General features: G+C 31.5%; 1 protein-coding gene across 2 annotated transcripts in view; it reads left to right on the forward strand.

The window, feature by feature from the left end:
- LOC108913857 overlaps positions 1-27,317 on the forward strand; it is a 44,240-nt gene that overhangs the window by 2,653 nt on the left and 14,270 nt on the right. For both annotated transcript variants that reach the window (XM_023456128.1, XM_023456129.1), the window contains exons 2-3: positions 10,482-10,588; positions 21,747-21,899. In XM_023456128.1, coding sequence (XP_023311896.1) covers positions 10,482-10,588; positions 21,747-21,899 — 260 coding nt within the window. The remainder of the gene's footprint in view (positions 1-10,481; positions 10,589-21,746; positions 21,900-27,317) is intronic.

Consider the following 27,317-nt stretch of genomic DNA (forward strand, 5'->3'; position numbering starts at 1 on the left):
ATCATGTACCTTCTGAAGCAAACTAAATAACAATACGCGCACTAAGTACTTTCACTGCTGTTTAAATGTTTTGGTATATTGTTAGAATATTGAAATGTATTTATGATGATGGTTATGAATTTAAATATTCATATAAATACTATGTATATGTACATAAATGTCAGTAATCATAGTTAGAACATTTATTTGTGAACTTTTTTGAAATTGTCCTGCATTTTTGAGTTCGATTTGAGAAAAACGTATTTTGTAATCGTTCTTGTCGAGAAACGTCAAGGCAAACGGCTTCTGTGGTAAATAATAGAAATTATTAATTGTAAGTTTATATCTTTCAAGGCAAACCGTATTATACCTACCATGTGGGAAATAACTAAATATAGTTTCTATTATGTTGTGAATATTACGTCATTTTGAACGTGGTACGAGAACCGACTTCGTATTCAGCTACTGGCATAATGAATATCAGAAATTTACGTCTGTGACAACTTAAGCTTTACTTGCTATTTTATTTTGTGTCAATGTTTCGATTTCGCGTCAATTCAACAACCAACGTGGCAATCCGCGAAGATTCCCAATAAATTGTTGCTAATAAATATGCAAATCGGCATTACGACTGTTCGGTCATCGTTTGCTCGAGTGACGTTACCTGCATCGTTCCGAGCCTCCGTAAAACTTATTTATATTAAATTCGACTCATTCGGTAGCAATCCGCGAGTCGGGAATTTTTTCGTGATGGCAGCGTTTCAAGATAAATATTATCAAGGGGGCGTATATGTAGTTCAACGCCCGCTTTCTGAAACGCTATCATCAGGAATGAACGGTTTCGGGATGGGGGCCGTTTTTCATTGAAGGCTTAACAGTTCTTTATCTGCTGCATGTTCACTGGTGCGGGTTATCGCTGGATGTCGAGGGGTGTACGGTGTCGTTTCGTTTGCCCGTTTGTGAAAATACCCCTTCGTATGCCTACATCGAGGGAAATGTCATTTAGCCATAAGTAGAAATTGATTAATCCGAGGGGTGTGCCACAAGTAATTTTTGGTGTACGTTTGAGTTATTATAATTTAAAATTACTTTAAAAGTATAGAAATTATTTATTAAAGTATAAAAATTACCAAATTCCTTGGTAAATTACAAAAATTACAAAAAGTACGTATTAAATTACAAAAAGTACAAAAAATTACCTGATAGAGTACAAAGATTTTTAAAATTATTCTTTAAAATTACTGAAAGTACTTAAATAAAATGGTCTGATTAAAAATATTTCATTCAGTTTTCGTGAAAACATCGTAGAGATACGGACTAACTTCTGTTGTTTTGCCTCCATTTACCTACCTAGGTACTGTTGAAAAAACAGTCTAGTTTGTTCATAGTGAAAATTTGTGGTAAAATAACAATAAAAATAAAAATCTTACCATTAAAACAAATTGTGTTTCTAAATTAGTAACGGAAGTAACCGAACAAAAATATTGCGAAATTTTACGATGAAGAGTAGTTCATTGGGAAAATAATAAAGTATGACGGCATAGAAATAATTGTAAAAAATTGTAAACTTTTATTTTAAATTTAATATAATATAAAAATACCCTGAAAAGTAGTCAGTTTTTCGAAAATTTTGGAAAATCACCCTTATTTAGAGGTTGAAAAGACAAAAAAAAGTGAATAAATTAATCAACAGTTGTAAAACCCCAAATATTTCTATGTTGTTATCAAAATAATATTATGAACGTGAAAATATCTAATTTCGTATTTGATACGGTCTTGTCCGGATTGAAAATCAACCCTTAATATTCATAAAGGGGTGAAATCATCCCCTAAACGCCTAAAAATACTAAAAATATATTGTTACAATTTTTTTTCTTTTTCTTTTATACGTTAATAACCCACAATCACTAGATCCGAAGGTAAATATCCCTAAATGAGGTAAAAAACACCCCTAAGTTCATCCATATACGTATAAAAGAAAAAGAAAAAAAATTGTAACTTTTAATATATATTTTTGCATTTTTAGGCGTTTAGGGGATGATTTCACCCCTTTATGGTTTATTAAGAGTTGATTTTCAATCCGGACAAGACCGTATCAAATACGAAATTAGATATTTTCACGTTCATAATATTATTTTGATAACGACATAAAAATATTTGGGGTTTTACAACTGTTGATGATTCTTAATTTGTTCACTTTTTTTTGTCTTTTCAACCTCTAAATAAGGGTGATTTTCGGAAATTTTCGAAAAACTGAAAGTGATGCTCATTTTCATTTTTCATGACGAAAATTTGGATATTTTTAGGATTTTCCCTGTCGCCCCTGTCAGTCTCAAAAACAGGCGGAAAAATGTTTTTTTTTGCGGTCATTTTTTGCGCTATCTAGTTCTGCCAAAAAAAAAAATTTGAAAATTTCCAAATTCGAATTTTGATTAAGATTTTCTTCCAAAAAGTAAGGACCAATTATTTTACAATACGTTATGCCACACCACGTTTATTTTTTTGAACAATTTACCCCAGTATCTACAATTTTGAGAGAGAACCACGCCATTAGTTGTGAATGTTGATTCGTCCGTAAGTAAAATATTGTGATGAAAGAATATGTTTTCAATTTCTCGCCCATTGTTAAACAAAAGTCCAAACGACGACCATCATCTCCATCAAGCAATTTATAATTAAACACTAGTTTAAATAGATATTTTGTAGCATTCTAAAAATTTTTGAATAGATCAACTAATATCTATGTTTTCTGACTTTTTCCTGGATTGTCTTGTACAGAGTTTATAACTACAACAGTAGCAACATCGTTATCATTGTATTCTTTTTTTTTATCTTTTCAATATTCTTTACATCACCAGTGGTATCAAATTTTATAATTAGCTTGTGATCGATCTGCTCTAGTTACAAATACATTTGGATACTTTTCATCAAAAATTTTTATTGCATATCGATATGAAACATCACCGATTCCATAACACCATAAGGTAGATTTGTTGCTCCAGGGTTAGCATTATTAATAAAAATTATTCTGGCAGTTAATAAAAATAAATATGTTGACTTTGACATTAATAAAGAAATAGCTGAGGAAATATCTACATATAGTAATTACATGGAATGTAGGATAGTTCAAAATTGCGTCTTTTTAATTGCAAAATGTGATTACCCTTCTTTCTTTACTAAATCCCACATTTAAGCATTTCTTGAGTTCCCGAACAAATTTATTAAATACAGTTTTTAATGAAAACAAAAATTAAAGGCACTTTGCATAGGGAAAATTTCACATTTTGAAATATTTTGGAAGCCTGGTATGTTTTATTACAAATTTGATTACTTTTTATCAAGAATAACTTTTTCTCAAAATATCAATAAAATAGTTTACAAAAGTGCGGTAGCTACCCCATTCGGGAACACACTGTAAATATAGGTATATAATATTGTGGGAAACTCACTACTCTGTGGATTAATACGCCAACCAACGTCGAATTACACTCACAATGTTTTACCTAAATATTTATTAATTATTATTAGCTTTTGTAGGTTTTTTACTTTATTGTAAGTGTTTTTTAGCCAATTCAAATAAATTTTCTTACAATTACTTACTCCCAACTAATAAAATTATCTATCTAATATTTTCACCTTTTTAAAAAAGTATGCAAATAAGTACTTACTTAATTAATACTTGTAAAAAATGTTTTCTATTTTAGAAAATAATAATTGGTTTATGAAATTACATACTAGGGTGGGTAAAAAAAAATCTACTATTTTTTTTTACTTTATACTCTGAAAAATAGGTTGCTAGACACCTCTAGAAAATTCTCTCCAAATATGAGCTCTTAATCTTAATAGGAAGGTCCTCCTATTTACAGTTTTCCATTTTTTCCTCAGTATTAGAAAAAAAATTCATATCTCTCTATCAGCTGTTCGTTAAAAATATCTCTCCTCATATACTTGTAGGAAATTGAACGCCCTACAAAAAAGGTCTCTTACAATGTTTTTGTAAACCTTGAAATAAAGCGTTTAAAAGATATTCATCGTCAAACTTCAATGCACGCCAATTTTAACAGTTTTTGATTGATAATAATTCGAAAAATTTCAATTTAGTTTATGAGTTTTAGGGAAATTTATACAAATTTGAGTTTCTATGAACAGAGAAATGTTTAAACTATTTTTCTAGTTTTTTTTAGTCGTAAGCATGTTTGGTTACATCGAAAAAAAATTAGTGCATTATTTCTGAGTCAATGATTCATTAAATCTTGAAAAAAAAAAACGTTTTTGTTAGAAATTTATTATGAAAAGTATTAATCTTGAAGAAAAAAAAAATTTTCAATTTGTTATTAAAAAGTTTATTTAATTGTCAAGCGAGTTACAAAATTTCAAACATTTTGGTTTTGTGCTGATTTTTTTTTAACTTTTTTGTAATTTTAACCATTGAGTATGATAGCGAAGAATTTTTTTGACTGCATTAGGAGCTTCACTAGAAACTCAAATTTGTATAAATTTCCCTGAAACTTAAACTAAATTGAAATTTTCCGAATTATTATTAATCAAAAACTGTTAAAATTGGCGTGCATTGAAGTTTGACGATGAATATCTTTTAAACGCTTTATTTAATCGACTAATCATAAGAGACCATTTTTGTAGAGCAGTTAATTTCCTACAACACTATGAATTGCGCATTTCATAATGATTTTTTGTTAACGAGTTATAAAATTCATAAGCAAAACAGAAATTTGTCTTAAAATAATCAAACTTCAACCTTTAATATCTTTTAAACGGTGAGGTTTACAAAAACATTGTAAGAGACCTTTTTTGTAGAGCGTTCAATTTCCTACAGGTATACAAGGAGAGATATTTTTAACGAACAGTTGATAGAGAGATATGAATTTTTTTTTTCTAATACTGAGGAAAAATTGGAAAACTGTAAAGCGGAGGAATCCTAACAATGTTGAGTTTATAACTTATGTGCATATATGTTTATAAAACTTAAAACTTATGTAACTTTGACAGTTCGCAATAACAACTTACAAACTTAACCTCAAAATCTCTCTCGGCACTTTGGCGCAGCCATCCTATTTTTCGTTGTTTCTCGAAATTTCCATGGATTTGGATAGATGGATAAATCTCGCCTGGAGCTTTTTTAATAAAAGTTGGAACCTGATCCTCTTCCAGCACGTATCCTTTAGATTTCATTTTCAAAAACGATCTAACGCGAAGAAAACTGAAAATGTGATTCCGGAGCGTTTGGAGCTTGAATAATTTTTTCAAGTCGGAAACAGTAGGTTAAAAAAAGACGATTAAACAGTGTCGAAGAAATATTATAGGGCATTGCACGGGGTCTGACTCAGAGCGATTACGCCAATTTGCTGGACTTCCTTTCAGCTGAAGCCCTTGGCGTAGTGTCGCTTTATAAAGAGGAAGTTCGAATCACGGTGTCTTGTTACCATCGAGCGCATAAACTGTATAAGCTTTGTGCCAGTTTTATCGAACAGATTTTGTTTCTCCGATAATAATGAAGACGGTAATAGCAAAAAAATTCGAAGTGTGCGTATTATAATTAGTAATTACGTATTCGTGCACTGGGGATATCTACTATTTTTCGAAACTGAAGAAAATATACATGACTAGGTGTTACGTTGCGAGCTCGTAACGAACCAAATCATTATGCAAGTTCCGATCACGCTTGTCGTGAGCAACGCTGAATAATAAAGGTGGAGTTGACCAGAATGGACAATTTGCTATCTGTTAGCTTAATTGGTTGCGCTCACATAATTGATTAGTTAAAATCGAAAGTTTTAATTCGCTGGAACGTATGGTCAGAAGAAATGTTTATTATTGTGGTGGTATTTGTCTACATTTGTTTGGGCTTGCCCGATTCTACGGACGTAGTACTGCAAAAATCATCTACCTGTAATAGATATTCCATCACTGAGTATTTTTATCGATATTTCAACCTTTCTCGTTACTGAGACCTCTATTATAAGAATTTGTCAAGCTTTTGGCCTCTAACACAGCTTCTTCCATGTCTGAAGGAAGTTTTTCTTCATTAAATTCGTTTTCGCACATTTCTACTGTTTATAGACCAAGGTCGATAATTTTTTAAACCAAAAAAAATTGTAGTAGGATGAAACCCATTGGAAAAGAAAGGGAATATAACAGAAATGAAAGGAAAAATAATTTACGGGCGATCTGACGTCAGGAAGGGGAAGGGGGTGAGTTTTTAAGGGTAAAAAGCAGTTTCCCTTGATTTCCGGGAAAACTATAAATCTTGTAGGTAATAAAAAAATTTACAACTTTTGTATTTACACTTTTTTCACATAACCTCAAAATTTATGTGAAAAATTCAAATAACCAAGTTTTTGGTTTTTTATTTTTGTCTTTTACAAACAAATTTTTTTTTCACGAAATTTGGTGAAAACTTACCTATTTATGTCCCAAACACGCTGTAAATTTTTTGATTTGAAATATTTATTTTTTCACCTTATTTTTACTTAATATCGAAAAAGCACCCTAATTTTCAATCGAAAATTCTCACGTCAAAATATCTGCTTTTTTAAAAACGTCGGTGGGCTTTTTCTTCGTTGAAATCTCTACTTTCTGATGGTAAAAAAAAATATACATTACTATGGTAAGTTTTCTCAGGAAATGCAAAGAAACGAAAGAAGATTCTACAACTTTCTCAAAATATTGTAGATGTCTTATTAAATATTAACTTTATTAACTTATTTGGTTGTTAATTATAATAGTATATTTCGACTTGTAATTTTTTTGTTTATCAATGTAACATGGAATCTTACGTTTTTCGAGTAATTAAAGTGTAAATTTTAATAAATAGCTCAAAATTGTACATAATGATTAGAAAAAAATTTTCGGATTCTAGTTCGTTTCTTTGCATTTCCTGAGAAAACTTACCATAGTAATGTATATATTTTTTTACACCATCAGAAAGTAGAGATTTCAACGAAGAAAAAGCCCACCGACGTTTTTAAAAAAGCAGATATTTTGACGTGAGAATTTTCGATTGAAAATTAGGGTGCTTTTTCGATATTAAGTAAAAATAAGGTGAAAAAATAAATATTTCAAATCAAAAAAATTACAGCGTGTTTGGGACATAAATAGGTAAGTTTTCACCAAATTTCGTGAAAAAAAAATTTGTTTGTAAAAGATAAAAATAAAAAACCAAAAACTTGGTTATTTGAATTTTTCACATAAATTTTGAGGTTATGTGAAAAAAGTGTAAATACAAAAGTTGTAGATCTTTTTATTACCTACAACTTTGCCATTTAACTTTTTTCCATAAGACTTGTAGTTTTTCCGGAAATCAAGATAAACCGTTTTTTACCCTTAAAAACTCACCCCCTTCCCCTTCCCGACCTCAGATCGCCCGTAAATTATTTTTCCTTTCATTTCTGTTATATTCTCTTCCTTTTCCAATGGGTTTCATCCTACTATAATTTTTTTTCACTTTTTACCATTTTTGAAGGCTTTTAAGCACTGGTGTCTATTACTTTACTTTATGCTGGACAAACAAGGCGACACAAAGCAGAGCTGGTAGAGCAGCATAAGACAATAGTTGTTTATTCCGTTGCCATGCATTGTATATACCTAGCAACCGCAATTACCCACTGAGATTTTAGTGACTCAATTAGTAATTAATTGTTTAATGTTTTAGAAAATATATTATTGATTCACTTGTCGATAAAATAATATTCTATCTATCCTCTAATAAATGTAATAACGTAACTATTAAATGGAATTTGTTGAGCTACAAGCTACAACTCAAGTTTAATTCGACGCGTGTGTATTAAATTAACATGATTTAAATATTCAGAACAGTAGTAAACATGCGTTTAATAATAATAATAATAATAATAATAATAATAACTTTATTTCGTGTATGCCATACAGGGTACGAAACGTCACAGGTAGATAAAATTTGATTTACAGAAAATTACATAAAAAGTAAATTTCAAACAAACAAGTTAAAATGTTAAAAATACAATTTTACATACATAGAATGGATCGAGACTTATAATACATTATATATACATATATACATATATACATACATATATACATACACACATACATATACACACACATACACATATACACACACACATATAAACGGTGAGATAGTACAAATCAGTAGCGTGCGTCTAAAAATTCATTTAGGGAATAAAAACTGTTGTCATAAAGGAACTCCAAAAATTCTTTTCTAAATTTAGTGAGACAAGTTATATTTTTTATTTGTTGCGGCAATTTGTTGTAGACTGTGCTACTCGCATAATATGGACTTTTCTTAAAAAGAGATAGTCTATAGTTGTCAACGTAAATATTGGATGCAGATCTAGTATCATGACTGTGAATACAGCTGCAGGACGGGAACAAATTTAAATGATTTTTCACAAACATACCTGCTTCATAAATGAAAATGGACGCAACTGTTAATATTTTATTTGTTTTAAATAATGGTCGACATGAATCATGTGGCTGATACGAAAAAATTAACCTTAATATTCTTTTTTGTAATATAAAAACTCTATGGATATCCCTCGATTGACCCCAATACAGGATCAAATATTTTAGATGTGAGTATACTAATGCATAATAGATATTTAGTAGATATTTTTTTTCAACAATGGACTTAAGATTTCGAATAACATAATATGAGGAATTTAGTTTCTTTAAAACGTATTCAATGTGTTTAGACCAAGATAAATTTTCATCTATGTGCAGTCCGAGAAACTTAGTGTGAGATACATTTTCAAGCGTAACATTCTCTATCGTTAATGTAAAATTTAATTGGGACAATAAACGTTCTTTACGAAACATAATATACTTAGTTTTACTAACATTAATAATCAGTCTATTTGATATACACCAAGCATGAAAGTTTGCAAGCACTGCATTCGCAATATTTTGCAGTAAAGCAGCTGAGTCAGATTTTAGACAGATGGTAGTATCATCAGCAAACATTACCAAAAATATGTTTTTTGAAAGTGATATATTGGCTTCTAAGTCATTTATAAATAAAATAAATAACAATGGCGATAAAACGCTTCCCTGTGGTACTCCTAAGTTAAGGCTGTTTATTGAGGAGTTAATGTTACCTAACTTTACAGAAATTTTTCTGTTATATAAAAAAGATTTTACCCACTTATTGAGATTTCCTCTGATGCCTACGGTTTCTAGCTTTCTTGATATGAAGTCGCTTAATACGCAGTCAAACGCCCGTGTTAGATCAAAAAATAAAGCTACAACGTGTTCTTTATTGTCAATAGCAGTATATATAAAATTTGTAAAATCATATGCAGCAGTATTTGTAGAAAATTTTGGTCTAAATCCATGTTGTTGGGTAGATAATAGTTTAAAGCTGTTGACAAAGCTTAAAATTCTGTTATGCACGATTTTTTCGAAGAGTTTAGAAAAACAAGATAATAACGCTATCGGACGATAATTTTCAATTTGTTCTGTATTCCCCTTCTTATGTAGTGGTACTATTAAGGCTTGTTTTAATCCGTCTGGGAAAACACCTGATTTGATGGACAAGTTGAAAATAAAACTTAGTTTACGATCCAACAGAGCTCGCACTTCCAATGGATTGTTATTAAAAACGCTTCCTTACCGGACGACTTACATTATCATACTTGTGACTAATTACACGACTGACAATGAGTCACGCTGCTATTATGTTTACTAAATTAACATAAACAAAGTTAAACGTATTGCGAAGCTCGGTATCCGTAAATGTTTTACAGCGACACAGTTTTATGGATTATATTCGAAAGACGTAGTTTCTTTGATTTTTATGTGGAATTCTATGTATTCTAGCTTTTTATTGACAGATTTTTTTTAAAAATTCACTTTGTAGACGATAAAAGAGCAAACAAGAGTCTGAGTATCATGTCGGCTTTGTTCCGGGTGCTATGATTTAGCAGACGATGGTCTTCAACATAGTAATAATCACTATACAACTAAATACACAAAATACAACTAAAGTTGCATAAAATGTAACAAAAAACAAACGCGAAAAATATTTATAGATAACCGAAAACAAATTTTTAATATAAATACATTTGACATTTGAGGTTATGAATTCTGTTTGTTTTCCCTGCGAACCAGTAGTCACGCCTACTTGGTGACTTGACGCATATTATGTCCTGTGTAAGGCAATCAAATTTTCTAAGATTGTTTGATGTTTGGCGTTTGTTTTTTAAATTGTCGATTTTGATATCAGAACGAAAATACAGATTTTATTATGCTGTTCCACAGTTTTAAAAAAAAAACTATAGAACAGGAAGGTAAAAAGAAAAAATTGTATGTAGTCCAAAGAAATGCGAGTAACTTTTTTACATATTGCAACCAATGCCTAATTTCCGAAACTAATTTTGCGTTGCGATGTTGCGATTCCACTCTGACGAAAATGAAATGTCGCCGATATCGACCTCTCCACGCCTTTATTTTGCTTTTGCAAATAATTCACGCCAATTTTCTTGTTACAGATCAACACACCCAGCTGTTAACGGGACTCGTAGCAGTTTTATTGACGGTTTGCAGCGTCGTGCTCCTGGCAGGTTGCCTATGTTGCCAGCGTAGAAATGGATTTAAGGTAATTAATTTCGACCTGTCCGTTGTCGACGTCCGCGCAATTTTTTTTTTGTGGGGAACCTTGATATTAAAAATAACTTTTATCGATATCGCGGCGGTGAATTAGGTTAGGTATTTGGCAGATAAAATGCACGTTTCTTATGTCACGAGACTATATAAGATTATCCAAGAATTATCCGCAATTGTCATTTCTCTAATTCGTTTTTGTTATTTAAAAATGAATTGTTTCGGCTCCAAACCATTAATTTTTCCATAATCTGTACATCATTTAAAAAATATACCGGAAAGCTTAGTCCAGTGATTATTGTAGATATGAAACAACCTGTTTCTGGAAAAAATACTATTAGGAGTTTATCTGCGGAATTTTGTTCGGAAACGTGTTATAAACAAACTATCAAAAAGTCAACTCGAGGCTAGTTGGGAAACTTTGTTTAAACAATGGTCAAAGTTATGGAAGAGTGGTTTTTTGACTCGCGTGAAAAAACTATTATTCATAGCGAAAAAAAGTTTATACAAAAAAGGTAGGTATTAAATAAGCCTATAAAATGAGACAAGTCCGATTAAATTCCGATAATTTGTTTATGCGCAAGAGCTCAAAAATGGTCGAAAATGGCAGTTTTTTTCCACTGCTAATAATTAATGCAATTTTCGTCACAGACACATGTAATTCAAGATTTTTTAAGCTCTTTGCACTCTTAAGAAGTGGTAAAAATGTCAGCCCGAAAGCTTCATTAGTTTGGCGTTGGCGGAATTTGTTATCTAAGAAGATGCTATTTTCAATTGATTTTTCCCAAGCTCAAAGGCGTTGTAGAGTTTCGATCATTAGTTGTTTTTGTACCTAAATAGTTGTATTGACATATGCATTTACTGANTAGTAAACGTATTATTGTTGTCCTCGTTATCCATTGCCGATTTAGTTAAAACAATAACTTAAAAAATAAGAAACGTCTTTAATAAACACTTAACGTCTAAACAGTAGAAGCGCGATCTTTTTGACACAACTTAGCAGCAATTCACCCGCAAGCCAAAAGCGTACTGACACTGACACTGACTGACACTCCGCAGGTGCCGTACGGAGTGCGGACTAGGTCAATGTTTTTTGCGCTATGTTAAACAGGACCGGCATTAACATTTTGTCACTTCTTGTAATTTTTTTGGAAAATATTTTTGACACTTAAATCTCATAATCGCCTTATGGTAGCATATATTATTTTACTTCATTTATTGTCAAGAGGTTTTTAATTTTCTGCATTAAAGACGCCACACCCTGTATATAAAACACGAAATCTGATAAAATGAACACACTTTCTGACTAAATGGAAGATTCGGAAAAAGATTCTCATGTTTTCAATTCTCAATGTTTTTAAATATACTACAAAAATGTTCTTTTGCTGCACAAGTTTGATACAGCCCATTTTCATCTTATCAAGATAAATCTCTCAAATTTTCCTATAATACGCAAAAAATAATAAACAAATCAGTGCCTTTGGCGACAGAATTAAAATTAAATGCAATCCATTTACAGATTTCTTCATTTATGTTCTAAGAATATGTTCTTGGTTTTTGGCTCACTTACAAAGCATGATTTCGAAAAATAACTTAATTTTTGAAAATGTTAATTTTTCCAATTTTTGAAAAAAATCAATTTTTTCACTGTAACTTAAAAATTAAAGAGTGCACGAAAAAATACAAGGGTAAAAAATTTAGCTTTATCTTTGCTGAAGATTTTGCTTTTTTTTATTATTCCTATAAAATTAATATTAATAGAGATATCGCCATTTTAAGTTATTATATAAATGAGAGAATCACCCTTTTCGAGCCCTTTAAACCCTTCAAACTTAAAAATGAATGGCTTAAAAAATATCAACTCAACAGTTCACGTAGCCCTTACAATTCCCTGCAAAATGAGCCTTTGTGCGATTAAAAATCTTAAAAAGTAAGAAAGTTATCGTCAAAAAAATAAACACTGTATAGGTGATAATTTTAGAAAAATATACGAATGCACATTTAAAGTGTTTCTACTCCTTCAATAATATTTTTTTATTTTCGAAAGACGGGGTATTTTTCAAGGGTCGAAAAGTTGTCATCGATAAAAAAGATTTTTTAATCAAGAAATTATATTATTTTCATCCAAAGGGGTGGTTTTTAAAGGTTTTTCCGGGTTGAAAATTTGAGATAACATGTTGGATAGAACATGAAATTTCTGATACTGCATAAACAGAAAAGATTTGATTACATAAAATGCTTAAATTTGTATTTTTCTTTTTTTTTCCAATAAGGGATGGTTTTCACCCCTCAAAAACAAAAGGCACACCTAGCGCATATATATGTTTTGAAGTGGGGGGTAAGATGAGCCTAATTCTAAATTTTGAGAAAAATCGGTGCAGTTATAAAAAATTCAGAGGTATTACTATATTTTCAGCTACAGTAACTGGGCTGAAAGTACTAAATCTATACCTAATTATTGTAAGTTGAATATCCTATAATATGGCAACATTGCATCGTAGTGTTTACTACAGTCCTAGCGGTGCGGTGTTTAAAATTTCTTCTAATTTGAGAATAATCTTGTCGAATTTTATCTGCATTTGTGTGCCGATCATAATTCACGTTATTTGAAATTGAAATAAATATTAAAAAAGTCATCCTGATCAGGGATCGAACCCACTACCTCTCGCACGAATGGCAAACGCGTAACGCTTTGCACCACTGATCCATCTTCTTGAAATGTTCAAGTCATTGCTTATATAGGTAGGTATATTTTGAAATACCTAATTTGTAATTACATAATATGTTATAGTATAAAAATTATAACATCATGTAAACAAATTAACTGTATATTGAATAAATAGATAATGAATCTAAAAAAGAAGGTGATACAATTTTTGCTACTGTTTCCAAATTGCAAGAAATTTGGGACAGGACGCTGCCTGAAGAGTGCGTGGTAGATATAGGTAATACCTGTCAGAATTAAAACTGTTGTTATTTGTTCAACCTTGTATAACCGTATTAACTTACCAAATAGTACATTATTATGTCATTTCTAAATATAAATGTTTGCTGTTATGCACACAATGGAATAATTTCATGCAGTTTTTATCGTCTTTGGACAGTGCGGATTAAAGCAGACACTTTAACAATTAACATTGATTTACTTTTGTATTTTTGAACGACTCGATATACAGGGTGTGAATACTTATACCCCTATAAAGAAATGTTTAATTAAAAATTATATAACCATTTGGTAAAACCTTTAAAGGCCACAATTACTTTACAATAAAAAAATTCGTATTCATTCATTATAGCAGGTATAAAAGGTATGTTCAGCGCGATTTTTCAAATGGTTGGTTTTCTGAAAGTATGCATATGCATAATCCATTAAAGTTTTACTTCATCCGGATGTACCAGTAGGAGTACTTTTTTTTAAGATTCATTAAGGTATAAAATGCACGAATTGTATATTTTTTGTAATAAGTTACATCAAAAAAAGATGAATATATCTATTATAAGGACTTGCCTGTCATATGCTACCTAAGAATTAAGTTTTGTATGTTTCTAATTGTAAGTGCCTCCTTCCAAATTTATATTTCAAATAAATTATATAAAAACAGAATTATTATTTATTAAATTATTATATATTAGAAAATTTTGAATATTTTTGCAATTTTTCACGTACTTATACCTACAACCTACCTAGCTTTATTTCATTTTATAATAATTGCTTTTAATAATTTAATAAATATTAACATTTTTTCAAAGTACCTAAGTTTTAAACAAATTAAATTTGAAAAATGAAATTATTAGTAAATGCATATGTCAATACAACTATTTAGGTACAAAAACAACTAATGATCGAAACCCTACAACGCCTGTGAGCTTGGGAAAAATGAATTGAAAATAGCATCTTCTTAGATAACAAATTCCGCCAACGCCAAACCAATGAAGCTTTCGAGCTGAAATTTTTACCACTTATTAAGGGTGTAAAAAGCCTCAAAAATCCTGAATTACAAGTGTCTGCGATGAAAATTGCATTAATTATTAGCAATTGAAAAAAACGGCAATTTTCGACCATTTTTGAGCTCTTGTGCATAAACAAATTATCGGAATTTAATCGGACTTTTCTCATTTTATAGGCTTATTTAATACCTACCTTTTTTGTATAAACTTTTTTTCGCTATGAATAATAGTTTTTTTACGCGAGTCAAAAAACCACTTTTCCATAACTTTGACCATTGTTTAAACAAAGTTTCCCAACTAGCCTCGAGTTGATTTGTTGATATTTTGTTTATAACACGTTTCCGAACAATATTCCACAAAAAAACTTCTAATAGTATTTTTTTCCCGAAACCGGCTGTTTCATATCTATAATGACTGGACTAATACTAGTTATCTGTATTTTGGCCATAGTTAGAAACTTCCTTGTATGTTTTATTTTTAATGCAGGGAAATAATCAAAATAGCAGCGATAAAGTTTAAAAAAAAATCGTATAATCAAGTACAGAACTTTTCATTACTGGAGCACATATACATATGTGGTTATACTTTCCGTGATTAATTCGTTGGGTAAAAAATTTGTAAAAACGAAACGGGTTTAAGGAATCTCAAAAAAAAAAGATTTATCTAATTGTGAATTGTAGACGGCGATGTGAGGCTTTTTCATTGGAATCAATAGAATTTAATACATCTGACTTACTGGTCACAGTCTATTAATAACAGCGTTAAGTGACTGTCTCTGAGGATGGCAGCAAATCGTGATTGAATGGCGTCAAAAGTCAGGACTGTGCATCATCCCAACGTGTTGTAATAAATCAATAATCGGGGTCGGGTTACGACAAACACGCACGTGCGTGGGGGCCCGGTTTTCCAAGGGGGCGCGATTTTTCTGTGAATTGACTTAAAAAAAAACCTCTCATGCAAATTACCTCATTCCCCTTTCTCAGGTTGATGTATTTTGGATGTTCAGCATTTAGGCCCCATTTCCACGAAATTTCATTTGAAATTTTGAAAAGTCTGGCAAATTTTTTCTGGATTACCTTCAGTACAGCTCACATAATAAAAGCGTAGATCCCTAAATCTGTGTGAGGTCCGGAACATTTTCAAAATTGCGAAAATGTACCTATTTTATCTTTTTTTTTTTTAAATTCGAATTTTTTAAATAACTTCTAAATGAAGAAGGCTATCTAAGCCAAATTTGGCATGACACATCTTCTTATAACATGCCATCTTTCCATAGAAGTAGAAGTCCCGCAAGCAACCAGTGGCGGAGTTATGGGGACTCAGACTTATTAAATTATAAAAAAAAATAATACGGCGCTACTGAAAATAAAAAATGACGCTGTTTTTAGATGGAACAGTTTGTTATTGACAAAAAGTGTACATTCACTTTTTTTCCTAATTCTTATAGTTTCATAGCAAAATTGATTTTTCGGAAGGGTGCTTCTGGATTCTGTCGATAAACTTTAGGAAGACGTTCCTCATAAAACCTAAAAAAATATAGTACCTATTAAAATTGGTCTTAGTCTCGAGTATGTGTGAGTCAAATAAGCCTTTTTGTCTCCCCTTCCCTTGGGTTTAACCAATAGTATTAAAATTATTTAGGAAATGCTTCGTTTCTGAGATATAGGGTGTTTTTTTAGAAAAAAAAAAAATGGTGATGAAAACAATAGAAATATGTATACTCCCATGGAAAAATGGTATCTTATAAGATGTGTCATGCTAAATTTGGCTTAAATAGCCTTCTTCATTTAGAACTTATTTAAAAAATTCGAATTTTTTTAAAAATCTTTACCGCCCTATACTTCGAAAATGAAGCGTCTCTGGAAAAAAATGTATACTTGATTTTTTTCTTATTTTTTTTATGAGGAATATCTCCTTAAAGTTTGTCGACTTAATCCTGAAACACCCTGTATAAGTAAAAACTCGGATAAAATAGGTATTTTTTAAACATTTCTGCAATTTTGAAAATGTTCCGGACTTCGCCCAGATCTAGGGAACTACACTTGTATTATGTATTTTGTGCTGAAGGTATTCCAATAAAAATTAGCTTGCTCCCTCTTACATCCAAGTAGTAGGATATTTCGACAGGGTCTATTAACGCTCCTTTTCTTTTTTCATGTTTTGTAAAATGGACTTCCAAAAATAATTGTCCTCATATATCGCTCTTTCAAAACAATAAAAAAAGTGTCATGTTAAAATTTATACTTAATACATATGTATTTCTACCGTATCTTAGTATTTGGTATCTCTTCTGCGTATGTTTGTCACAACTTGAATATAACATTTTTCTAATCTGACTCACATCCTTGACGGGGCATAGTTGGAATTTTTCGGCTTCGCAATAAACGTTGTATAAACCAATACGATTTGTCAATTTCCGTCATCAAAAGTTGGCACATTTTCAATACGAATGTTACAGAAATATGGAAAAAGAGTACAAAGTGTCGTGTCCAGGACAAATAAAAAATCGTAAAAATCAAAGTTTGTAAATGAGCTATTTTGGAGATAGTAAATGTGCTTATAGAGGTTATGCAATGCTGCCATTGCTGCCAACCGTATATCACTAAGTATATCGTATTTAAAGATTCTTCTCAGTAAAAAAGACCTAGAGCTGCTACGTTAAAGCCCATAATTTTAACTATTTTGTTGGTTTTAACCGTTATAAAACCTAGTTTTCTTCTAGTTGTTGCCCATTTGAATTTACAAGTACACCTGATTTAATATCATAATTATTAATCTGTTATACTTCTGTACGTTCAGTATCCGCCGTATTTTGTCAGCTTGTGTGAATAATACTCTCTTTTTTAATGCTACCTTGGCTAAGGAACAGGAAAAGGTAACAGTCTCATATTGCAGTGATTGATGTAATTAGTGCTACTCGTTTTAATGATGGCTGCTCTTTTATGTAGATGTTTAACATAAATTAGCATGGCGACAATTTGCATGCGTAATTATTCCCTTGGTAGAATGTGTACTGTCGTGTCATAGACCATATAAGAGCATGAAAATTAGGAATGGGAAATCGTACCGTTGATTTTTACCGTAAAACTGTATATAGTTTACACCGCTCAACCGTAAAGAAAGTAGATTTCTGGCCAGTTGTAAGGATAATAGATCGGAGTGTTCTTGACTGACTCATCGATTAAAAAAAATCTTTAAAACAGTGATTATGCATGTTATCGTTCTTGCCTTATAAATGTATTATGTATTTCATCAGATTCAAGCAACAATAAATTTCGAACAAGTTACATTTTCGTTGCTAAAAAGATGTCGCGTCTATTTTCGTGGAAATGGAGGTATTTTTGAGCATTTACTCAAATAAAATCATTAAAATGATTATGTACTAATGTTATTAATTTCTTTACTCGAATAAATAACCGAATGATCACCCTGTATAGATTCGTAAATGCTGCTATCTGAATAAAAGTTAACATAGTACCTGATGGCGTTTCGCTTTTTAATTAACTGACATCAGCTAAAAATGTAGAGAAACATGACGGAATTCCTTGAATACTTTTACATATTTTAAACTTAAATTAACATACGTACTTTTAGTGCAGCTTCTGTCCTTGGAAAAATTTCGCATAAGGTTTATTTAGCGTGGCTGGTATTTTATATTTTTTTCTGTGGAATTCTTAGACCCACAGAGAAAGGAGGAATCTTCCTTTTTAATATGGTTGACTTGCTCAAGGTCACAGTTTTTTTAACCCTCTTAAAACTGACGTTATCGTTTTTTCACAAAAAAAAAATTCGATGCAAGAAACTTGATTTAAAAAAAACTTGAGGTAACTTTACAAATAATGAATAGACTGAGAATATTTTCAATTGTTTTAACTTGAAGTGCTCCAAAGAAACTCTCAAGAGTTCAAACCGCATATAAATATTACACAAACACGTGTCTGATATGTTGGAATTGTTATGGCGATTTTCCACTAAACTCTTGGTTCCATCAAGTGGGCTACATTTTGATCGAGTTTTGTTTTCAGTCCTTTTCCACTGGTTGCCGCGAGAAAGTCAGAACACATTTTTCCAATAACCAGCCAACATGTTTAGAGATTTTTTTATTCCTAGTTATGGCTGGTTTATACTGAAGCCCTTGGAAAAAAGTGTGTCCACAGAGTGTCCCATCTCGAACTCCATCGATGGATGTCTGGGATACCGCTCTAAGGATTTTTTTGAAATTGTGATGGTGTGATACGGACCGTGGGGCCCACCAAGTTAAAATATTTTCAAGGTCATCGTACTTCCGGTTACACCGGAAGTCGATACTAACTTTCTTATTTTAAATGAAACCCCCTGTATATTATTGCATTTTTGGAAACATCATCCATTTTTAAGTTGAAAACATATAGCACACTTAGGATTGACCGTTTCCGAGATATTTCGATTTTTAAACAGAAATTGACAGATGCAGACTGTCAGAAAAATTTAGTTTTCCCGGTTTATTTTTTTGTACAAATTGGACATTTTGTAGAGAAAGACCTACTTTATCGAATTTGACATGAAAATGTTCCAATTTTTATACAGGGTGGTCAAAAAAAATTTATCGAATATGAAGTTCAGAATATGTGGAAAACTCGAAATTTTAAAATGGAAACCCCTAATTTTTTGCAATAATATACAGGGGGTTTCATTTAAAATAAGAAAGTTAGTATCAACTTCCGTTATAACCGGAAATACGATGACCTTGAAAATATTTTAGCTTGGTAGGCTCCACAGTCCGTATCACTCCAACTGTTGCAAACACGCCAATCTTCAAAAAGTTTGCGAAAAGTTACAGTTTTGTTTTATTCGACACAAGTTTGTGTTTTGTTTTTGTTTTGTCCGTTTAGTGGAAAACCGCCTTTAAATAATACAGACATTCAAAGCAATGTCTTGTATTCGTGCTGCTAAAAAACAGCTACTACAAAGATATCTTTTTGCTTTCGCATTTTTTACTTCGGATTGTCTCATATTTAGGTAGTCTCCCTTTTATAGAATTAAATATTAATACAACAGCATTATATGTAAACATTAAATTTTTAGGAAAAAAACGACATTGGGAGGTAGTTCAATGATGAATAAAAGAGTTTATGTTTAAACATGTACAAATGCAAATTAGGTTTGTGGCTTTTCAGCCCGATAATATGCGGTAATTTATTGTTGGTATCGCCAATTGATTGAATAATTTTATGGTTCAGCAGCCACTAATTCGTCGAGTGGGTGTGTTTTTTTTTCGCCCTGTACGAATTTCTAAACTCAAATGTGACAAACAGTTTTATGATGGTTACATAAATTATTGTATCAGCTAGAGGTTAGAAGAGATTTTTAAGTCTGCCTGTCGCTTGAAATGCTCTACATTTAATAAATTAAAAGCAATGAATTCTAGAGTGTATTTTAATAAGAAAAAAATATTGCTGAATATAATATATTTATTGTGTTTATTTACAATATAAATAATAAATATAAATACCTACCGATTTATTTACGGAAAATTATAGTGCAGTTCGGGAGTCTTATGGAGATAATGCAATTGGCTATGTGGAATGTGGAATGTGGAACAAAACACCACTTGAATTTTATTGAATCCATTACAATCTGGAAATTATTAATAACTATCACAAATTCTATTAATTGATAGACTGCTGTCACTAGTGTCACTACTGTCACTTTTGTTTAAAAAACAGAAAACAGGGCATCAGGGTTTGATGAACAAATTGGATATATTTTTTTCTTCTTCAAAATTATGCAATAGGATCGCTACTAGCTTCTTGTTCAATTGTCCCTTATGACGTCAGACTAGTTTTTAAGTAACACAAATATTCATAAATGATTTCTACCATTAATTTATCATATATTTAAAATATATAGGCAGGTTCTTTTATATAAAATCTTTGTATCAACAACAATTTGTATGTGGTTTGTTGTTATAGTCAACAACCCTATTATATATTTGTAATTCATATTCTAAGAGCGTTTAATTCCAAATGAGCTCGGAAAGTGTAGACGAGCATTTACCAGGGGAAGTATTGGAAGCGGCACAAAGTGCTGTTACACAATTAATTAATCCCCGAAAAATCGTCGAGACAGTGTGAGATTGCCTACATAAGGTGATGTAGTTTGAAGAAAAGCGTTAATAAAATTAAACCATCGACGTCATGGTTAGTATAATCCATGTTAAAAAATACAATGAATGCTAAAAAAATGTAAATATCACAAAATTTCCAAAACTAATACCATATTTGAAAAGCAAACTAGTTGGATATCGTCCGAAAAAGTCCAGAATAAAATAGAACGATAAAATACAGGGTGTTCCATTTGAAAAATTTTTGTTAAATCAATTTTAAACTCTAAAAATGATAAAATATCGATATTAGCTAATATAGGAGTCTTTGCCTAACATTTGCCTATAACTCTGTCAAATATTTTAGCTCCAAGTGTTATTAGTAGTTAATACAAGTTAATACAACATCTTTGAGGTCTTGTTTTTTCCAAAATTCGAAAAATTGTCTACATAACTTGGCAACCCTAAAATGATAAACTGTGTATATTGCCATAAACAGAATTTTCTCGGAAATCCATATGTGTAAAAATATACAGGGTGTTCCGTTTAACCCTGTATGTATCAAATTAATTTTGTAGTTTAGGTTTCTTCATTCTGTATAACTTTTATATATACTTTTTTCTGTATTATAAGTAATAAGGGAGTTATTTTACTTTCTCACACTAATGGCCCGCCCTGTATATTGTTTAGTTAATAAAATCATAAATAAGTTTCGGAAAAATTATAAACTATTTTGACATTTATTTTATGTTCTAGAACGAAGAAGACTTTGCCACTCTAGAACATAAAAGTGTTATGCAGCTAGGTGGCAACAAAGACTCGCTTTGTCAACGAAAAATTTAACGAAAATGTCGACTTTTGAGGACAATTTTCGAAAAATGTGAAAGCATGAAATTGCTTGTACTTCCAAAATGTGTCGGTGTTTGTACATTGCTTGACAGTGGTTCTCTAATTTGACTCTTGTGGCTGTAAAACTGTTTCACTTTCAATTTAAAAGCTTGACCGAGTGCGTGCTGCATTTTTACGTTTTTCTTTGTTTTTTTTATTTGAAATTTTACATTAAATATTTAGCAGCGAAGCTAGGTGTTACTTTTTTGTCACCTCGCACTTTGTTCTGTTGTAGGAGTTCCGAGATAGTCCCGTTGTGGCCTCGGCGGCCTCTAATTTGGACCATGGCCACGTTAACCCCATCGCCAACGGGGAGTTCACGATATTCACCCCCCTGTCGACGTCGCCCTACAACAATAACGTGTTTCTTGCCAACGAACGAATAATCGTAAGTATTGATTATAGGTTTTTCATTTTCTCGTTGTTATGCCCGAGCACAACTACGCCGTGTTGCCGATGTGCGGATTTTTCCCCAGTTCTAGGGATTTTTCGGAATTGCTAAAAGAGGTCGTGGATTGCGACATATACGGGGCGGAACATTGAATGGGGTCACATTTATACATATTTTACAAAAAAATTTCATAAGTGGTTGACTCCCTCTTAAAATTAACGAGCGTTCAAATAAAAACGTGGTCAAGTTGGTTCTGAAAATTTGGACGTAGGGCGAAGCGTATAGCAATTGAACTTAAACGTCATCTGTCAAAGCGCTATATCGCCGCTATCAATTTGAATATTTTCGTTTTAAAAAGCGTTTAAAATGGTGTTTTCTCAAGAAGAAAAAGTGTTTATCATAGAGTCCTACTTTAGAAATGGACGCATGATTGATGGAATATGGAAGTATTCTATTGAGGAATGTTTCATAGAATTTCAAAATCAATTTCCCGGCGTTGTTGAGTACAAAATTTTTCAAAGTGCAGTTCAGCGTTGTGTTAATGTTTTTCGTGAAACGGGCAGTGTAACAAGAAAAGAAGGAAGCGGCCGACCTAAAAAGCGGACTGAAGAATTAAAAGAAAATGTACGTGTTTTATCACAAATGGTGGGAGTATCAGTCGGTACCTGCCACACAGTGTTAAAAAAAGATTTGCGTTTGTTCTCCTATCGTTTAACTTGTCAGCAAGAACTTCATGAAGTTGATTTTCCGCGACGGGCTGTATTTTGTGAATGGTTTTTAAACAACTACGGTGAACTTCATAATATCACCTTTTTTTCTGATGAAGCCTGGTTTCATTTAAGTGGTTACGTAAACTCACAGAATATGAGAATGTGGTCTTCTAAAAAACCAGGTAACTTTTTTGTCGAGGGCCCTCTACACGCTCAAAAAATTGGAGTTTGGTGTGCTCTCAATCGAAGGAGGATTTATGGACCTATTTTTTTTAATGGTACTCTTACTGCGCAAAGGTATAGAGAAGAAATTATCGCTCCTTTTGTTAACCAGCTGGAAGAAAACGAAATTACAAACTTTTACTTTCAACAAGATGGCGCAAGGGCACATACGGCAGGCGAGACGATGAATATGTTGAGGGAAGTTTTCCAAAATCGACTAATAAGTCTCAATGCTGAACATGAATTTCCACCGAGGTCATGTGATATTACGCCGTGTGATTTATTTTTGTGGCCTTACCTTAAAAACACTATTTTTGAACTGCCTATTCCTGATTTAAACCATCTGCAGGCTCGATTTATAGACAAGATGCGTGAAATTAACAATACCCCGAGCGTCTTAGAAAATGTCTTTAATTCTTTGAGGAACAGGTGTGAAAAGTGCTTGGAACAAGGAGGGGGACACTTTCAGCAGCTCCTTTAATTGTTTGTTATTGTTATCACGATTATTCTTTAGAATAAAGTTATATAGTCATTTTCGTTATTGAAACTGACAGCTGCTGTACAGCGCGTTGAGAAATGAGGTTAAGTTGGTCGCTATAAGCTACTCCCTACGTCCAATGTGTCAGAGCCAACTTCGACCACTTTTTTATTTGAACGCTCGTTATATTCGAAGTTGTTTTAAAGTACAGGCACCTTTGTGTTCTAAGTAAAACAGTATATGGGTTGCCATCTGCTAAACCTATCTTTAAAAAAATTTACAGTTGCGAAGTAATCGTAATCCGGTATCACAGGAATAAAGCAGAAACAACCATAAGAAAAAAAAACCAAAGGTATTCTACCGCTTGCCGTTACTGTTACGTTACGATCCATTTTGTATCATTGCTTATAGTGACTCATGCTGTTGTTAGTTAAAAATACCGTCCCACTTCGTTAGCAGACAAACAATGCAGTTGACTGTCGAGATGTGGGAAATCGATTTGAAGGTTTGTTTCTCTTAATCTTTTGCCGAATCACTTTGCCACGCGAAAACGGCGATGAGACCTGTTGGCAAGCTCGCTGGATTTCGCCAGATTTACGATTTGGGATCACGTCTTCTTTCCCACATGTTTCCTGTTTTCTTTTTCTACGTTTGTTTTTAACTTGAAATGATTCAGGCTGTTGTTAACGGCGTTGCTTCTTGGAAGTCGATCAAATTTGTAATTTTAAAAATATTTTTCATCCCTTCTTAAATTGTTTAATTTAATACGACGTAGACATTTGTTCCGCATTCTCGTTTTCGTCGAAATGCCCCTTTTTACAAAGAGTGCTTCGAAAATAAAAGATCACGTACCCTAAACGAAATTTTGACAGTTCAGTAAAATTTTCAACAACGGTATCGAAGTTCAGATAGGTACCTAATTAAAAATGCAGTTTGCACAATTCATCTGAACTGTCAAATTTTCGTGGTAGGTAATAGTCGGATGTTTTGTTTTCGAAGCATGTTTCGTAAAAGTAAATAATGTGATGTCGATGCAAAGACAAAAAAGCGAACCATTAGACCAGGGTCGATAATTTTTGAAACCAAAAAAAATTATAGTAGGATGAAACCCATTGGAAAAGAAAGAGAATGTAACAGAAATGAAAGGAAAAATAATTTACGGGCGATCTGAGGTCGGGAAGGGGTAGGGGGTGAGTTTTTAAGGGTAAAAAACGGTTTCCCTTGATTTCCAGAAAAACTACAAGTCTTATGGAAAAAAGTTAAATGACAAAGTTGTAGGTAATAAAAAGATCTACAACTTTAGTATTTACACTTTTTTCTCATAACCTCAAAATTTATGTGAAAAATTCAAATAACCAAGTTTTTGGGTTTTTATTTATCTTTTACAAAAAAAAATTATTTACACGAAATTTGGTGAAAACATACCTATTTATGTCCCAAACACGCTGTAATTTTTTTGATTTGAAATATTTATTTTTTCACCTTATTTTTACTTAATATCGAAAAAGCACCCTAATTTTCAATCGAAAATTCTCACGTCAAAATATCTGCTTTTTTAAAAACGTCGGTGGGCTTTTTCTTCGTTGAAATCTCTACTTTCTGATGGTGTAAAAAAATATATACATTACTATGGTAAGTTTTCTCAGGAAATGCAAAGAAACGAACTAGAATCCGAAAATTTTTTTCTAATCATTATGTACAATTTTGAGCTATTTATTAAAATTTACACTTTAATTACTCGAAAAACGTAAGATTCCATGTTACATTGATAAACAAAAAAATTACAAGTCGAAATATACTATTATAATTAACAACCAAATAAGTTAATAAAGTTAATATTTAATAAGACATCTACAATATTTTGAGAAAGTTGTAGAATCTTCTTTCGTTTCTTTGCATTTCCTGAGAAAACTTACCATAGTAATGTATATTTTTTTTACACCATCAGAAAGTAGAGATTTCAACGAAGAAAAAGCCCACCGACGTTTTTAAAAAAGCAGATATTTTGACGTGAGAATTTTCGATTGAAAATTAGGGTGCTTTTTCGATATTAAGTAAAAATAAGGTGAAAAAATAAATATTTCAAATCAAAAAAATTACAGCGTGTTTGGGACATAAATAGGTAAGTTTTCACCAAATTTCGTGAAAAAAAAATTTTTTTGTAAAAGATAAAAATTAAAAACCAAAAACTTGGTTATTTGAATTTTTCACATAAATTTTGAGGTTATGTGAAAAAAGTGTAAATACAAAAGTTGTAGATCTTTTTATTACCTACAACTTTGCCATTTAACTTTTTTCCATAAGACTTGTAGTTTTTCCGGAAATCAAGATAAACCGTTTTTTACCCTTAAAAACTCACCCCCTTCCCCTTCCCGACCTCAGATCGCCCCTAAATTATTTTTCTTTTCATTTCTGTTCTATTCTCTTCCTTTTCCAATGGGTTTCATCCTACTATAATTTTTTTTCACTTTTTACCATTTTTGAAGGCTTAATGCACTGGTCTACATATCATATGACAGAATATTATTGCAAGTAGAAAAATTCTCTTCTAAAATTTTAGTTAGAAATATCTATCTATTTTATAATTAAGATTTCGCGAAGAAACGTCTGTTTCAAATGTTTTCCGACTTGATGGTTTAAAACCGTCGCCGCCTAGAAAAAACTTCAACGTTTCTCATACGATGTCTGTATCTATCTAGCCGGCTAGTGATAGTCGACAATACAAAATGTCAACTGTGTGTGTGATTACGGTGTAAAAAATCGCGTGTGCTATCGAGATGAATATTTTTATATATTTGCAGGACGACGTAAGTACAAGCGATAACTGACGAATGTTAGTGTTAGATTAAAGTTATTGTTGGTTAGAGAAAGGAAATAATATCATACGGGCGAAAGTTTTATATCAACCGCTCGGCATAGATAAACTACGAAAAAATGATAAGGAAAGTGAAATAAGTGACCGTGAAATTTATTTTATATATATCCTACAAAAATAATTGTCTATTGTTTGACTCCACGTGTATAAATGTAAAAATATCAGGTAATTACTGGCTTTAGTTAAATAAATTAAAAGCGGTAATGATTATTTATAAATTAAATTAAAAAAATAAACACATAAAGCCCCAAATACAGTACAGTCGATAATAATAGCTTAATTAAAATGCTCCTTCCTAAGATTTTTACGAAAATGTAAATACGCCAGTATTACGTGAAAAAATTAAATTTCGGGAAATTCGCAATATAAAACAGCTATTAGATCTCGTAGCCAGTAACATTGTCTAAAATGGTGTACCTACGTATGACCAGTCACAGTAATTGTTAGTCCTGCCAATTCATGCCGAATAATACATTCAGTTGCCATTCAACAGGTAGGTAGATTGTAGATTATAATGTTTCTGTAACACCGAGGTAGAAATTAGTATTTTTTTTTTAATAATAACCTAACCGGTACTTTCATAGCTGTTTACCGAGCGCAAAATTACATTTATAATAACAGGTGTGTAAAACTGTACCTACCTGTTAGATGAGAATCGGTTTCTCATCAATGGCCATATATTTATTATTAGGTAGGCATAACTTTTTAAAAACCGTCTTGGTTTAGTGATTAACATCGCGAGTTTGTTAAGCGTTGATAAAAGTAATAAAGCGATTTAAATTGTTCCATGGAGAAGGTTGTTCGAACTTATTAATAGAACTAATATTATTAATATACTTTTTATTCGATTATTAAAAATGAATTGATATTTTCTTTTATGTAAGTCGGTTAAGTAAAGGCATATATCGTGAAATTTAACCAACTTATGCAACATAAATATTATATAATTTAATTTTTAACGTTTTAAACCAACTATTCGCGTTTTATGTAAGAATTGCATAAGGAGGATATAGGTACTAGTAAAGTATGAAATTTGTAGATGTTCTAATGACTTATTCTTACTGAGAGAAAGGTATTTGATAAAATATCATTTCCAATGATACAATTTTATTGTACAACTAAATAGGTAT

The sequence above is a fragment of the Anoplophora glabripennis genome, unplaced genomic scaffold (genome assembly GCF_000390285.2).
Source record: "Anoplophora glabripennis isolate ALB-LARVAE unplaced genomic scaffold, Agla_2.0 scaffold1201, whole genome shotgun sequence".
Taxonomy (NCBI): domain Eukaryota; kingdom Metazoa; phylum Arthropoda; class Insecta; order Coleoptera; family Cerambycidae; genus Anoplophora; species Anoplophora glabripennis.